The sequence below is a fragment of the Orycteropus afer genome, unplaced genomic scaffold (genome assembly GCF_000298275.1).
Source record: "Orycteropus afer afer isolate SDZICR_OR568_19922 unplaced genomic scaffold, OryAfe1.0 scaffold00515, whole genome shotgun sequence".
In the NCBI taxonomy this organism is placed as follows: Eukaryota; Metazoa; Chordata; class Mammalia; order Tubulidentata; family Orycteropodidae; genus Orycteropus; species Orycteropus afer.
Genome location: NW_006922102.1, coordinates 585,612 through 600,256, shown reverse-complemented (window position 1 = coordinate 600,256; position 14,645 = coordinate 585,612). Strand labels below are relative to the sequence as shown.

General features: G+C 45.4%; 1 protein-coding gene across 1 annotated transcript; it reads left to right on the top strand.

Moving 5' to 3' along the window:
* Positions 1 to 493: 493 nt before the first annotated feature.
* On the top strand, positions 494 to 6,316 carry CBLN4 (cerebellin 4 precursor). Its single transcript, XM_007955583.2, has 3 exons — positions 494 to 784; positions 3,957 to 4,073; positions 6,119 to 6,316. The coding sequence occupies exons 1-3, from the start codon at positions 494 to 496 to the stop codon at positions 6,314 to 6,316; spliced, it is 606 nt and encodes a 201-aa protein (XP_007953774.1).
* The last annotated feature ends 8,329 nt before the right edge of the window (positions 6,317 to 14,645 follow it).

The following is a 14,645-nucleotide window of genomic DNA, read 5'->3' as shown; positions in this document are numbered from 1 at the left end:
TGCCTCCAGCCAAACTCGGCCAAGACCGCCACCTGCACCACTGGGCACCGGTCCCCTGTGTGGCTTCTGTCTTCATCCCCTCTGTTCTTCTCGCTCCGCGCTTCGCCTGGGCGAGAGCTTGGGTTTGGGCTGAGAATTTATTCCTTTTTCCTGTTAGGTGTGCATGTGAGGGTTTGGTGACTTTTAGATGTTTAGGAACAAGGGTGGGTGCAGGGGCCCCCGAGAGGGCTGATTCTTGGGCGGAGGAGGGTGGGGTAGGGGGTTCTGCATGAGCTCCTTAAAGGACAAAGGTAGCCGAGCCAGTGAAAGAGCGAAGGGAGAATTGGACCTCAAACCACAGAATCGGTGGAAGTGCGCGCGCCGCCGCCGCCGCCGTTCCCGCAGCGCTGCCCCTCAAGCAGCCTGCACCTGCCGGTGCTCGGAGGTCCCGGGCCAGGAGGCGACGCGAGCGGCCGGGAGCGTACGCCGGCTTCAGCGGTCCTCAGGGCTCACCATGGGCGCCGGGCGCCGGGCGCTGTCCGTGGTGCTGTCCGTGCTGCTGGCCCTCACGTTGCCAGGGCTGCCCGTCTGGGCGCAGAATGACACCGAGCCCATAGTGCTGGAGGGCAAGTGCCTGGTGGTGTGCGACTCGAACCCGGCCACGGACTCCAAGGGCTCGTCTTCCTCGCCTCTGGGGATCTCGGTCAGGGCGGCCAACTCCAAGGTGGCTTTCTCGGCGGTGCGGAGCACCAACCACGAGCCCTCCGAGATGAGCAACAAGACGCGCATCATCTACTTCGATCAGGTCAGACTCCGGGGAGTGCGGGGCTTGGGGGAGGGGGTGGTCTCCGGGCGGCCCTGGCCCGGGCTGCCTGCTTGGGTTCAGCTGGTCTGATGGGCTATTGGGGATCATTTAGGCACTGGCCTCCCCAAACGTGTGTGGCTCTGAAACTTCTCACAACCTCCCCACCGCCTCTAATTCCCTACTGGCCTCTCGGAGAGAGGCTGCTGGGCGGTGGGGAGAAGCCGGGAGCGCAGAGCCGTGCAGCCGGAGCTCAGGACAAGTTAACAGCAACAGGTCCCAGAGCTGAAGGGAATCTGGTCTCAGAGCCTCGCAATCGCTCGCCCAGAGCTTGGCCACCTGGTTCGGGCTTGTCTGCAGTGTGTGCTCGCGCTGCAGACGCCTGGTCAGCCTTAGATTTGCTTCCCCCGGGCGGAGAACCTTCTCCCTAGAGAGGGCTCGGTGCTTCCCCACGCTGATCCCGCAGGGGCCGCAGAGGTTAAGGGGGATGCCGGTGGGTCAGATCTCGCCCCCCTTTCCGTTTCCAGGGCCCCTGTACACGTCCCAAGCGCCGCCGCTGCAGCTGTCTCCAAGGGCAAAGCCCTTCTCCAGTACTTGGAGAAAAGTTGCAGAGGAGAGGAAAGCGAATTGGGCAATTGCTCGGAGCTCCCACTGGGAAGCGCAGGGGGGCCGTACTCCCTTTCCGAGCTGCAGTTTTCTCAGACAATTGCAAATTGCTGGGGACAGACAGACTTTGGGGTGGAAGACAGGGCATGAGGAGGAACTGAGGAAGGCAGTGTCTCCTATTTCCAGCGCTGGGGCTCTGGGCTTTGGCGCCATGAGAAACCTCCTATCAGTTTAGCTTCAGTGAGGATCCTAAAAGAAAAGACCTAACTCAGGGGTTCCGATGTCAGCATGAGCAGCCTCCAAAATCTTTTTAAATTGCTCAGTCACAGGTCTTAGTTGTACGTGAAGCCACATGTACAGGAGCACAGGCTGAGTGGCGTCCCAGGATTTTCCAGGCAAGGGATGAGGTGGCATCTGCCTTCCTTGTTTAATTCTTCCCAAGAAAAATGCCCTCTCCAGCTGGCAGAAGATAGAGAATGCCTCTCAGGGGTTTACTATTGGATCGCCACCATTTTAACAGAATTAAGTCACCCCTCTGGGGTTTTCATGCAGCATTTTCCATCCTGGTGGGAATAAAGCCGAGAACCAGCCCTGGTCTGTGTTTCAGCGCATTAATGAAATGCTGGGATATGTTGGACATCGCACTGTGCTCTGTGTCAGGCATTCTTTTCAATGACCCTTCTGTCGATGAGGAGAGAAGGGTTAGTTCTTGTGATCGGGGAGCCATGCATCTCAGAGAAAACAAGATATATTTAGTTATGAGTCTTGATGTGCCTGGATGCTCTAATTATAGTGCAGAGTAGACATCCAGCCTTAGGTGTAGTCAACACGAATCATCTATTTCCATTATTGCAATGAGTTGGGCTACTTGTGTCTGAATCAAGAAGTCCCTGCAAAGCACCTCCAATTGTCTTAAATGTGCTTGAAAAACAAATTCTTCCTGGAGCCTCTAGTGGGGACCCTTGCCCAGCTGGTAACGTGTTGAAGGACCATTGATCCTCAGGTCAGAGAGAAGAAATTGGATCCTTACTCGGGAGAAGGTGATCTCTCAGGATAAAATTGTACTGGCCCACATATTTTAAGTGTTGAGAGTCTGCTACAGCTGCCTGGTCTTTACTATATTCTGATGCATTGCTCAGACACAATAGTGCATTTTTAGAGAATTATGTAAGAGCCTTGGAAAAGTATTGATACTGGCCAGAAAGCAGTGTGTTGCAGAGACGGTAGCAGACACCTCTGATACACAGGACTAAATTTCTGTACCCACATCAGATTTGTTTGAATGCACTTATAGATTTATCTTTGGAGAGAAATATACGCCCTCCCAGTTGTTTTATGCACCCTTTTCTCCCACACATTCTCTTTTGCTGTGTATGAAGGGACTTAGCTATGTGAGATTTGAAAATTAAGCTTAAGAGGTCACTTACTGAAGCTCAGGATAGGTTTCATCATCAGTGGAACAGGGTGAGCATCTTAGAAGACAGAATGCATCATTGCTTTCTTGGGAAACAATGCATCATGACTCTATCCTTACACTTTTCCTTTTGGACCCTTGAACTTCAACAAAGAGCAGGTGATTGATAGGAGGACAATGGGAAATATTGGGAGGGACCTAAGAAAGCAAACCTGTTTCATAGACTGTCCTTATTCATGCTCTACTCCTTGGCAGTCTACAAGGGCTGAGTCATTACCAAAATAGTGCAATCAAGGTCTAGATGGCATTGGAATGAAAAAATAAATGACCATCGTATCTTAGAAGAGGGTTGGTGGATGCTAGAGGAGGGCCAGGCATTCAGATCAGTTTGTCCACCAGCTGATCAGTGTCATGGATGATGTCACACCATGGAGGGGTGGTCTACTTCCATGTGATGTGTCCAGGGATGACTGCAGATAGCCCATGAATGCCGATTGGCTGGCTTGGAGATGTCACCTCTGGACATTACGAAGGCTTGCAGACGGTGGGAATGTAAATACATAGCAGATACCTCTTCTCTGACTCTCAAGATAGAGCTAATATTATGAGCCCTCCCACATACCTAGGAGCTCTGGTAGCGCAGTGCCTAAGGCACTGGATGCTAACCAGAGGGCTGGCCGTTCAAACCCACCAGCCACTCCTCGGAAGGAAGGTTGGGCAATCTACTTCTGTAGTGATACTGCCTCGGAAACCCAAGGAGGAGTCGCTATGAGTCGGGTCCAACTCAACGGCACATAACAACAACCCACATACCTAGATGTTTTCACAGCCTTGGGCCTCACTGGAAACTGAGGCATGAATACAAAGCAGTCACTTAATTTTTTTCCTATACCATTGAAAAGACAGAAGGACATGCCAATAAACAAATCTATGTTCCAAGTCAATAAAGAGGAAAGAAATAGAAACAAGTGTTTCATTCTCTGTGCTTTCTTAAGTTAGTTGTGGAGAGAGAAGAAAGGAAGGAAGAAAGGAAAGAAGGAAGGAAATACAAAGGGAGGAGGGAAGGAGGGAAAGGAGGAAACGAAGAAAGACAAGTTTTACTTGCAGAAGAGACTATTGTGATAACTGACTGTTGTCTGCTGTTCTTATTTGTAGATCCTAGTAAATGTGGGTAATTTTTTCACATTGGAGTCTGTCTTTGTAGCACCAAGAAAAGGAATATACAGTTTCAATTTTCACGTAATTAAAGTCTACCAGAGCCAAACAATCCAGGTATGTGTTTTGACCCCTTCGCTCTCTACCTCCAAACAACTGTGTTTACCTGTAGTAGGTGATGTATTTCAGCATTCATTAAAAGATGGATTTTCCTTGAAAATAAAACCATGTTTATAGTTTTTTAAAAAAACATTTAATTCCCAATTTTCTTCTTTATAACATTGATTTATGTGTGTGACAAAAGCATACAGAAAGTTATTCCCTTAATGTGGTAATAACTAAACATTTAAAGAAATATGGTATAGTAAGTGTTAGTGACACAAACCTCTTTCTAAGATCCTGTTTTTATTTAATGCATGTGCAAAAAACGATTTGAACTTCTAAGGAAAAATTTGTAAGACAAGTAGAGCTTTACAAATGCATATGAAATAAGTACAATAAATTTGATATCATTGTTTAAAAATACCAGATTAAATTAACAGTTAAAAACAGAAATATGGAAACAAATAGTCAATATAATTTTGAAAAAGTGTATGCTAGTTGATCTATAAGTAGATTATTCTCAGTTACTTTGATCTAGTGAATTCTTACCAGTTGCAAATCTGTGGTTAATCCATCTTGTGTTGTAGTTTCTAAGGTAATAGTCTTAATTTGTAATATAAAATGTGGCCAGTTCCTACAACATTTAATTATACTAATACCAATTATTAATTAATTATTACCATCTATATATGGAGCTCTAGTGGCATAGTGCCTAAGGCATGTGACTGCTAACCAGAAGGCTGGTGGTTCAAACCCACTAGCCATTCCTTGGAATGAAGGTTGGGCAATCTACTTCCGTAGTGATACCACCTCAGAAACCCAAGGAGGGGTTGCTATGAGTCAGATCTGAGTTGACGGCAGTGCGTTTGGTTTTGGTTATATATGTTTATGGAATTCAAGGAAACTTTTTTAATCACTTGTCCAATATTTATGTATTAATGACAGAGCACACACTTCTCTATCACTTTTTTATATTCTAGTAAATGAATAACTTGACTGGCCTCAAGTTTAGTTTATTCCATATCAGTTTCATTGAACCTCAACGAACGATTATCTATCTAGTAAACGTATTTACTTCCTTGCAAGAGCTTCACCCAAGGCCCGTTATTTAGAAACGTGTGGGGTGTTTGACACATGTGCTCAACATTGTGGTGTGTGAAACACGTATTTTGGGGTGGATTGTTTGCTAAGTACCCAGCATTAGAATCTCCAGTGGTGAAAGTGATTATTATTTCAAATGTACATTTCTTATCAGAGAAAACAGAAAAAGAAATCACAAAATATACCCACATGCACACACAGTCTCCATTATTTAAAATGATTTTGCAGGGTGAGACATGTCACGGCTTCCCAGTGACCTGTAAGGACCTGGACAAAATCTCATGTAGCTGGGTTTAGCAGGTCCATGGCACTGGTTCTCTTTTTATGAATGTCCTGGGAAACCCCAGGCTTGCTACCAGCAGATTGCAGTTGAATGGGAGGGGCCAGCAGGTCGCAGTTGAGTGGGAGGGGCCAGCAGGTCGCAGTTGAGTGGGAGGGGCCAGCAGATCCAGTTGAGTGGGGGAGGCAAATGAAGTACTAAGTTTCATTTCTGCGCCGAAGGGAGGCTAGTCTTCCCATGGGTAGGTTGCACTCCATGGATAGTATTCTTTTGTAGGCACTTAAGGAGATTCTTATGGGAGAAATTTAAAAAAATTCTGCTCAATATGTTGTTGTTGTTATGTGCCATTGAGTCAAACCTGACTCATAGTGACCCCTCCTTGGATTTCTGAGGCAGTCTCACTACGGAAGTAGATTGCCCAACCTTCCTTCTGAGGAGTGGCTGGTGGGTTTGAACCACCAGCCTTCTGGTTAGCAATCAAGTGCCTTAGGCACTGGGCTACCAGAGCTCCTCAATTGATATACTAAATCTAGATACCACAACAAGCTAATTTAAAAAGAAGAGGACTTATCGTGTGAACATTTCCTGGACATCAGGTCTACCATCCTTAGGTGTTATTCATTATCCCCATAGATATTTTTACTTTAACGAGTGCTCTTCAGAGATTTTTGTCTTGTAGGTTAACTTGATGTTAAATGGTAAACCAGTCATATCCGCCTTTGCTGGGGACAAGGACGTTACTCGTGAAGCTGCCACAAACGGAGTCCTCCTCTACCTGGATAAGGAGGACAAGGTTTACCTGAAACTGGAAAAAGGTAACTTGGTTGGAGGCTGGCAGTATTCCACGTTTTCTGGCTTTCTGGTGTTCCCACTATAGAATCTGGTTTCTCCGTTACCGTTTATCCAGGCCAGGGGCAGCCCACCCTGAATTATCTGAAGATCATTTTTTTTTACATCATCAGATTGATTTTTTCCCTTCGTTTCTCATGGTGAATATGGATTTTCTTTAAGGATTCTAGTCCTGCCTGAACCAGTCCCAAGTTCCACAGGTTATTTTTTTTGTGCGTGTGTGTTGCAGTATATTTGGATTTGGACACAAAGCAGACATGACCTATCTATGCTTAAGTGTGACGGTCAAAAGCTGTCTGCAAGGTTTATTCTGAATTTTGTTTCCTGGAATTACTGAATTTGTTGCCGATGTGGAAATTTATTTCTTAATTTTTAAGACTGGCAACCAACCGGGTCTAAGAATTGGAGAACTCTGAGGTTCCAACTTCAATTGACGGTTAGTGCATTCCTGCCAAAGAACAGTACGCTGTGTTGATATATTGGCTCTGCTCGTCTCTGTTCCTTTGGAATCAGTTTATTTTTGTCTCCTAAGGTACCTGGGAGTTGTTTTTCCCTGATGGGCTGTGTTGTCTTCTCTGTAAAGTGGGTGATGAACGGCTTGCCCGCAAATATACTTTGTGATCACCAACATGACCTCCCTCAAAAAGAAAAAAAAGAATGCTTCATAGTTGTATTTTAATTATATATGTGAAGAGTCATATTTTCCAAATTATATTTTCTAATAGGAAGAATAGATCATAATTCTGACAAGGAAAAAGTTGCTTACCCGTGTTCTCGGCGCTCAATCCCCAAACCTCGGCAAAACAACTGTCCTCCATGGGAAATCTTAGAGTTTATTGCTCAACTTTAATTAACATGATTGATAATAACCACTTTATTAAAAACCTAAGGGATTTTTTCCCTTAGACATGGCCACTTTATTAACTGGAGATGGGATGTCCTTGTTTTTAATTATACCTATTTTTCAAACCTTGCGTTGTGTTTGAAGTATCTTCTGGTTTTGCCTTAACTCCTTAAATTGTATATATTTATTTGTTTAGCTGATATTCAGTCCAAATATCCCATATATAAACTTAGTGCAATATCTTATTTTGTCTTTTGTACTGATCATATGAATTCATAAAGTTATGTCTCTGTTATATAATAAAGGTTAATATATGTTAGTTGAATTATGTTGTCATTTTGGTTCTGGAAATATGCATCTACATGATTTCTTTCCCTCTTCTCTCTCTCCCTTTTGAGTTTCTTTTTTCCTGGAGTTGAAGCAAAGCTGCCCGAATGTTCAGGTAGTAGGTCTCTGAACTGGTATAGGAAATCTTTGTTGGTTTAATCTGTCCAAATTTGGGAGTTGTGAGCTTGCCAGAAGAGAATCAATGAATTCAGTGAACTCCTCTTCTAGAGGGCTTATTGCTTGAAAGTTAAATTAAAAAAAGACACTCCCCCCAAATGCCATGAGGGTACTCAGCGTATAAATGAGGGTGGGTGGTGGTGAGGAGGAAGGCCAATATTTTCAAACTCAAAGATTTTGGGAAAAAGTTCTGCCCTGTCCTCAAAACCCAAATGCTGCAGAGGTGAAGTCAGGCTGCTGCTGCTTTTTAGGGGACCTGGGCTGGGGATTTGGCTCCATTTCCTGGTCTGTCGTCCATGAGGTCTATTTCACAGGGCCCCCTCTTGCACCTAGTGGTGGTGAGCAAAGTGTGTCAGAGTCCTCTGGGAGAACATGCAGGCGTGTCCTCCCATATAATCGTGATTAGTCACCAAATCAAAATACTAATTTATTGCAAGGCAGACTCTCTTTCTCCCCGAGAAAATAATTTTCTGGAAATGTTGGCAATGGACCCTTGATGTTTCACTTGGTAAGTTATTCACCAGCTGACTTTAGTCCAACACCTTTCCTCCACTGTGAAAAACAATGGCACACAGAGTTCTAATAAAGGGGGTTTCACCAGACGTGAGTGGGGCCTTCAGTACACGTACCTGCTCTACTGTAGGCTTCCTTCCACATGGTTCTGTGTGTTCAGAGTTTGTGTCAGTACATTGCAAAAGGGTGTATCATACTTGAATAAATACACCGTTAGTCATTTCTTGGCAAAATGGTCCAAGAGTATTGGAATTATCAGTAGACACCATGATGGGGCAGGAAAATTTGGGATAAGTCAATTTACTAGTAATCAGAATGTCAGTGGTTCAAACGCACCAGCTGATCTGTGGAAGGAAGACAGGGTGATGTACTTCAGTAAAGAGTTACAGCCTCAGAAACCCAATGGGGGTCACTATGAGTCCAAAACAACTTGACAGCACTGAGTTTTGTTTTTTTATTCACCTTTTGGGGGTTGCCCTTATTTTTCTTGAGTTTTCAGAAGATTGGCAAAGGGGTTGACTTTAATTCCTAAGTGTTAATGTATGTATTTTGGAATGCAAAGTCCATTCAAAACCGTCAAGAGAAAATCTATTTGGAAAGACACTGAAGTTGTGTCTCTTGAATGTGGGGATTACTGCCACAGTGGGATCCTGATGAAGAGAAGATAGAACGTGGGCCTTAGAAACCTACCCCAACCTGGTTGTAGGAAGTAAGAACAACCTCAGACATGGGGTCTGGAGAAAAGATTGAAGTGAGGGAGTGAAAGCTACGAAGGACAGAATAATTTAGCCAGAAGGGCATGGAGTTTGGACAGACCTGGGATAGAGTCCAGGCACCTTCACACACCAGCTCTGTGACCTGGTTTCTTCTCCTCTCTGAGCTTCCGTTATTTCAACTGTAAAGAAGTAATAGTTTGTTGTGAGAATTAAATAAGACAAACAGGTTCCTCATGCCACCATTTCTATAAACTCAATACCTAGCGCAATATAACACATCACACCAAAATCAAAGTCAAAGTGCCCATAGAGGGCAGAGTAGAACAGCCCCATAGGGTTTCCAAGGCTGTCAATCTTAATGGAAGCCGACTGCTTCATCTTTCTCCTGCGGAACAGCTGGTAGTTTCAAACTGCCCACCTTTTGGTTAGTGGCCTAGTGCTTTAACCACCATGCTGCCAGAGCTCCGTAACACATCATAAGGGAAATTGAACCAGGGTTGGTTAAAGCCAAGTAACTGATGGCTGTTGAGTCAGTTCCAACTTCTGGGGCCATACGTGTAGAGAAGCACTGTGTTCCGCAGGGTTTTCACGACTGTGGCCTTTCAGAAACAGATTGCCAGCCCTTTCTTCTGAGGTGTCTCTGGGTGGGTGCAAACTGCCAGCCAACTTTTCCATCGCCCTATGCTTACCCTCCCCAGGGACTCCTCAGTGTTGGCGGAAGGTGTTGATTTCCAGATTTAAAGCAGTCACCTGCTAAAAAGCTGTTGTTGGGTGCTATCAAGTCACCTTTCAACTCATGGAGAGCCCATGTGGGAAAGGATGACCACCCCGCAGGGTGTTCTGGCCTGTAATCTACAAGAGCAGATCACCTAGTCTTTCTTCTGTGGAGCTGCTGGGTGGGTTTGAAGTGGCAACCTTTTGGTTAGCAGCCAAGAGCTTAACTGGGGCTCCTTTGGTAAAAAGTAGAAGGCAAAAAACAAAGCAAAGCAACAAACAAACAAAGTAAGGAAATGGTTAAAACCAAATTTCCCTAAGCACATATAGTAGGAGTTCTTCCAAGGGCCTGTGTTACGACTGCGATTTGAAGCTCAGCAGAAGCAAAGAGGCAAGCAGGGCTGAAGGAGGGTGTTACCATTGCCAGGAGGAAGAGAAGACAATTGAATTTGAGTGGGGCAGGTTGAAGAGCAGGAGGCTGTGCAGCTAGGTATTTCTAGACTCGAAGGCAGATACTCCCTGCCTGTTCTATGACTCAGACAGTTTTCAGAAATTGCAAGGTCCACAGAAAAGCTAGGTGAATGCCGTGTTTGCATTGGCCCTGTCCGAAGCCATCAGTGCCCTTACTACCTCCTCCTTACCTCCTCTGACTGTTCCTTGATCTATTGATCAGCAAATGCAAGCAATTGCTTGTAGCAAGCAGTATCCTACTGAAAAAATCCCAAGAAGAGAAAATGGAAGCAAATAAAGAGTCTGTGAACAGCACCTCACTGACTCCCACTGCGTTGGGGAGACTGCCCAAGGTTCCAGATTCTGTTAGAGTCTAACACCTGCTCATTCAGATTTTGCTGGAAGTATTTCTCTAGTTTTCCATCTCACAGTTTTTTCCCTCTTTCTGGTTCTGGTACCCTGGATTGTTGATGTTCTCTTTTGGCCTCGACTTTTGAGCAACTGGATAGAGCAGTTCTAAGGAGCCCTGGTTGTGCAGTGCTTAAGCACTCAGCTACTTACCGGAAGGTCGAGTGTTTGAACTCACTAGCCACTCTGTAGAAGAAAAGACCAGGGGATCTGCTCCTGTAAAGATGACAGCCTAGAAAACCCCATGGGGCATTTCTACTCTGTCCTATGGGGTCATTATGAGGCAGAATGGATGTGACAGCACCCGACAACAACAACAACAACACAATAGAGAGCAGTTCTGCTCTGCACACAGGGGTTACCATGAGTCAGGATTGACTCAGTAGCGACTTTCTTTTCTTTTCTTTTTTTTTTTTTTCCTACTGAGTTATCGCTTTCAATCTTGACATAAACACCTTCAACCAGCATTGATTAAGTTATCCTATGATGTGTCATGTTCTTTGCTAGCTATTGAGTTTATAGAAATGGTGACATGTCCCTTTTTCAGTCCTCCTTAAACAAACAAAACTGGAATCTTTGCAAGAAGCAATACCTAAACCCACTGCCATTGAGTCAATTCTGAGTCATAGCGACCCCCATTGGGTTTCCAAGGCTATAAATATTTATGGAAGCAAAATGTCTCATTTTCCTCCCATGGAACAAGTGGTGGGTTTGAACTGCTGAGCTTCTGTTTAGTGGTAAAATGCCTTACCCACTGTACCACCAGAGCTCCACAAGCAGCAATGGAGGTCTCAAAATATGCTTCTACCTTGACTTCTGAGGGGAGGTTCTGGGCTTTATCGAGCCACCTTTGCTATTTAAACCACCTGTCCACTGAAGGTGCAGGCAGCAAGGTTCTCAAGGTAGTTGACCTAATGAGCACAGCACAGAGAAGGAACGAAAACAGAGAGGGGTGATAACATAAGTCAATGGGGTTTTATGTTGACTGTCAAAGCTGTGGGGCTGAAGTTGAACACTTGTCCTAAATGATTTCTTTTGGTGGTGTTGGGGGGAGGTGGAAGTTAAGATGTTGGCTTCTAAAGAGATCATTCTCTCCTCTCTACTACGTAAAACAAAACAAATACACAAACACACAATACCCCCAAAACCAAAACCAAACAAACAGTGGCTGTGAAGTCAATTCAACTCATGGCAATCCTGTGTTTGTCACAGTAGCTCCATAGCGTTTTCAATGCTGCTGTTTCAGAAGTGAATCACCAGGCCTTTCCTTTGAAGTGCTGTCAGGGAGACCTGAACCTCCAACCTTTTCATTAGCAGCTGTTTGCATCATCCAAGGACTCTTTCCCACCTTTAACATAGACCGATCTTCAATGTGGCTTTCAAATATCTTAGAATCAAAAATATTTCTTTTCTTTGTTTCCCTTTCATTTTGCTGTCTTTAACCTTTCAGACAGAAAACAACTCCTTTGTGAATGTGGCCATTGTCAGACTCTCAAATTTTAGGGGGCATTGGGATCACCTGGGGCTCTTGGTCCCATTCAGATTCTGCTACTTAGGTCTGAGGTGAGACCTAGGACCGCATTTCTAACAGGCCCCCAGCTGATGTCCGTGACGCTGGTCTGGGATTGTTGGCTGGCTGTTGAGTCCTTCTATCACTGTTTCTTAAGCTCTGTTAATTAAAGTGTGGTCTACGGGCCACAGGAACTAGGAGCTAGTTTGAAATAAAGAGTCGGATGAATCCTACTGGAGTGGAACATGCATTTTAACAAGATCCTCCCTCTCTGCTCCCTGATTCTTAGGAACTGTGGAGTGTAGGGGGCTCTGTCTTTAAGTACAACCCAAAGATCCCCTACATCAGAGTCACTTACGCTGGGGTTCAGGCATCTTCAGTTTAATAGCATCCCGAGGTGATTCCTGGCCCCACTTCCGCCCAGGGGCAGGGCATTTCCTTTGCAGTGTCAGCTCAGTTAGGCAAGGGTAAGGAGCCCAGGCTTCCGGGCAAGGACACTGGCTACTCCTTTGTTCTGTGAAAAGGTACCAGGGGATCTTGCCAGCTCCTACACAGGAGGAACTTCAGGAAGAATTACCAAGAGAAAAGATGTTGCAAAGCCTTGCATGAAAGCCAAGGTAAGTCACCCACAGAAAGGGGCTGTGCTGTGAAAAGAGGAAACCCAGAGTGACAGTCCTCATTGTGTCAGCGTTTGTTCAGAAATAAAGATGTAGTTACAGCTTGCTATTCTTTGTAATTGAAGCGATCCTCCTCCAGGGACTGTAATACCTCTATCTAAGTACACTTGGCATTTGCCTTCAGAAGATATTGCTCCATGGAGTAAAGAGTGTGTGCATGCGTGTGTGTGTGTGTGTGTGTGTGTGTGTGTGTATGAGAAAGAGACAGAAAGACAGACACACAGAGGAATGGAGGAAGACAGAGGGAGGGAGAGAAAGAGATAAACGAGAGAGTGAGAGACAGGCGAGTGAGAGGGAAGGAGCGGGGAGAGAGAGACGGAGAGGGAGAGAGACAGAGAAGGAGGCAGGGGAAGGGAGGGAGAATATGAATATATTCAGAAGAATCGATGACACCAGCAGTTTCTAGGAGGCCAGTTAGTTCTTTAAAATTCATTCAAGGGCAGAATCTTTCCTTAATTTTTAGGTCAAATTGGTGATTTTAAAGTCCAATGGGTGATATTTGCATTGAGAAAATACATTGTCAAAGGTCCTGAGTTAAAACCAAACTCACTGCCACTGAGTGGATTCTGCCTCACAGCGCCCCTAGAGGACAGAATGGAATGGCCCCATAGGGTTTCCAAGGCTGTAATCTTTATGGAAGCAGACTGCCTCATCTTTCTCCTATGGAACGGCTGGTGGGTTTGAACCACTGACTTTTGGTCAGCAGCTGAATGCCTTATCCACTGAGCCCAGGGAGTCTTTATTTCCCATGAGGTTATCCTGAAGACACACATTTGGAGTCTGACTTTCTGAGAACGGGAATTTTGAGGAAACCCTAGAGGGCCTTGGCCTCACAGCTCCAAGGAGGACTGAGGGGGCCCCAGCCAGTGACTACTCCACCTCCCAGTCTGAGTGGAGAAATGAGCTGGCTCCCACTCTCTGGTTTCTGTCTTGCCTCAGGTCAGCTTGTCAAGGTATAATCACTGAGAGGGCGGAAGTGTCGGGCAATTAATGCAGGATGGACAGTGATCTTCACAATACATCCCCCTCAGGACAAGAGGGAAAAATGGCTTAGCCTGATTTGCCCATCGGTGGAGTCACCTCCTAGTGGTCCTGAATAGTATTTCAGAGAGGAGAAAGGAAAAGTAAGAGGCAGCCATGGGGCCCATCTCAGACACAGCGGGAGTATGGGAGGCTGCTGTGCTCTACACAGCTCAGGATCCTTACATGGAAGCAGGTTCTGGAGTGTGTCAGAATGACTGTCCTTCCACATGGCCATGTTATCCTGCTAGGCCGTCACCACAAAGCCAAGAAGGAGGGCCCAATCAGCAAAGCAATTTTAACAATCCCTCTACAGTGGACACCCAGGTCAGAAAATGTCTCTAGTCCCCAAGTTTTACAACAAAACCTCTTCTCACTGGTGAGAGGCTTACTGGTGTTTTTATTATTTTTTTCCTTATATTATTTTCTTGTCAAAGTAGTTTTTCTTTTTTTTTTTTTTCACCAGTATTGTGATAAAATTTGTTGTTGTTGTTATGTGCCGTTGAGTCAGCCCTGACTCATAGCGACCCCTCCTTGGGTTTCCGAGGCAGTATCACTACGGAAGTAGGATTGCCCAACCTTCCTTCCGAGGAGTGGCTGGTGGGTTTGAACCGCCAGCCTTCTGGTTAGCAGTCAAGTGCCTTAGCCACTATGCTACCAGAGCTCCCTGTGATAAGATATATAACAAAATATTTGTTGTTGTTATGTGCCTTTGAGTTGGACCTGACTCACTGACTTATAGCGACCCCTCCTTGCGTTTCCCAGGCGGTATCACTATGGAAGTAGATTGCTCAATCTTCCTTCCGAGGAGTGGCTGGTGAGTTTGAACCACCAGCCTTCTGGCTAGCAGTCAAGTGCCTCAAACACTGCACCACCAGAGCTTATTTTTGCATGTTCAATTCAGTGACATGGATTTTGTTCCTCATGTTGTCCAACCATTACCGCTGTCTCCTCAGAAGGAAGGTTGAATGATATACTTCCGTAGTGATACTGCCTCGGAA

Bases quoted from the DNA above. Each gene is read 5' to 3' on its own strand.
- CBLN4 (XM_007955583.2), top strand. From the start codon at position 494: ATGGGCGCCGGGCGCCGGGCGCTGTCCGTGGTGCTGTCCGTGCTGCTG. The intron at 785-3,956 runs GTCAGACTCCGG...TCTTATTTGTAG, and splicing joins GCATCATCTACTTCGATCAG to ATCCTAGTAAATGTGGGTAA. The intron at 4,074-6,118 runs GTATGTGTTTTG...TTTGTCTTGTAG, and splicing joins ACCAGAGCCAAACAATCCAG to GTTAACTTGATGTTAAATGG.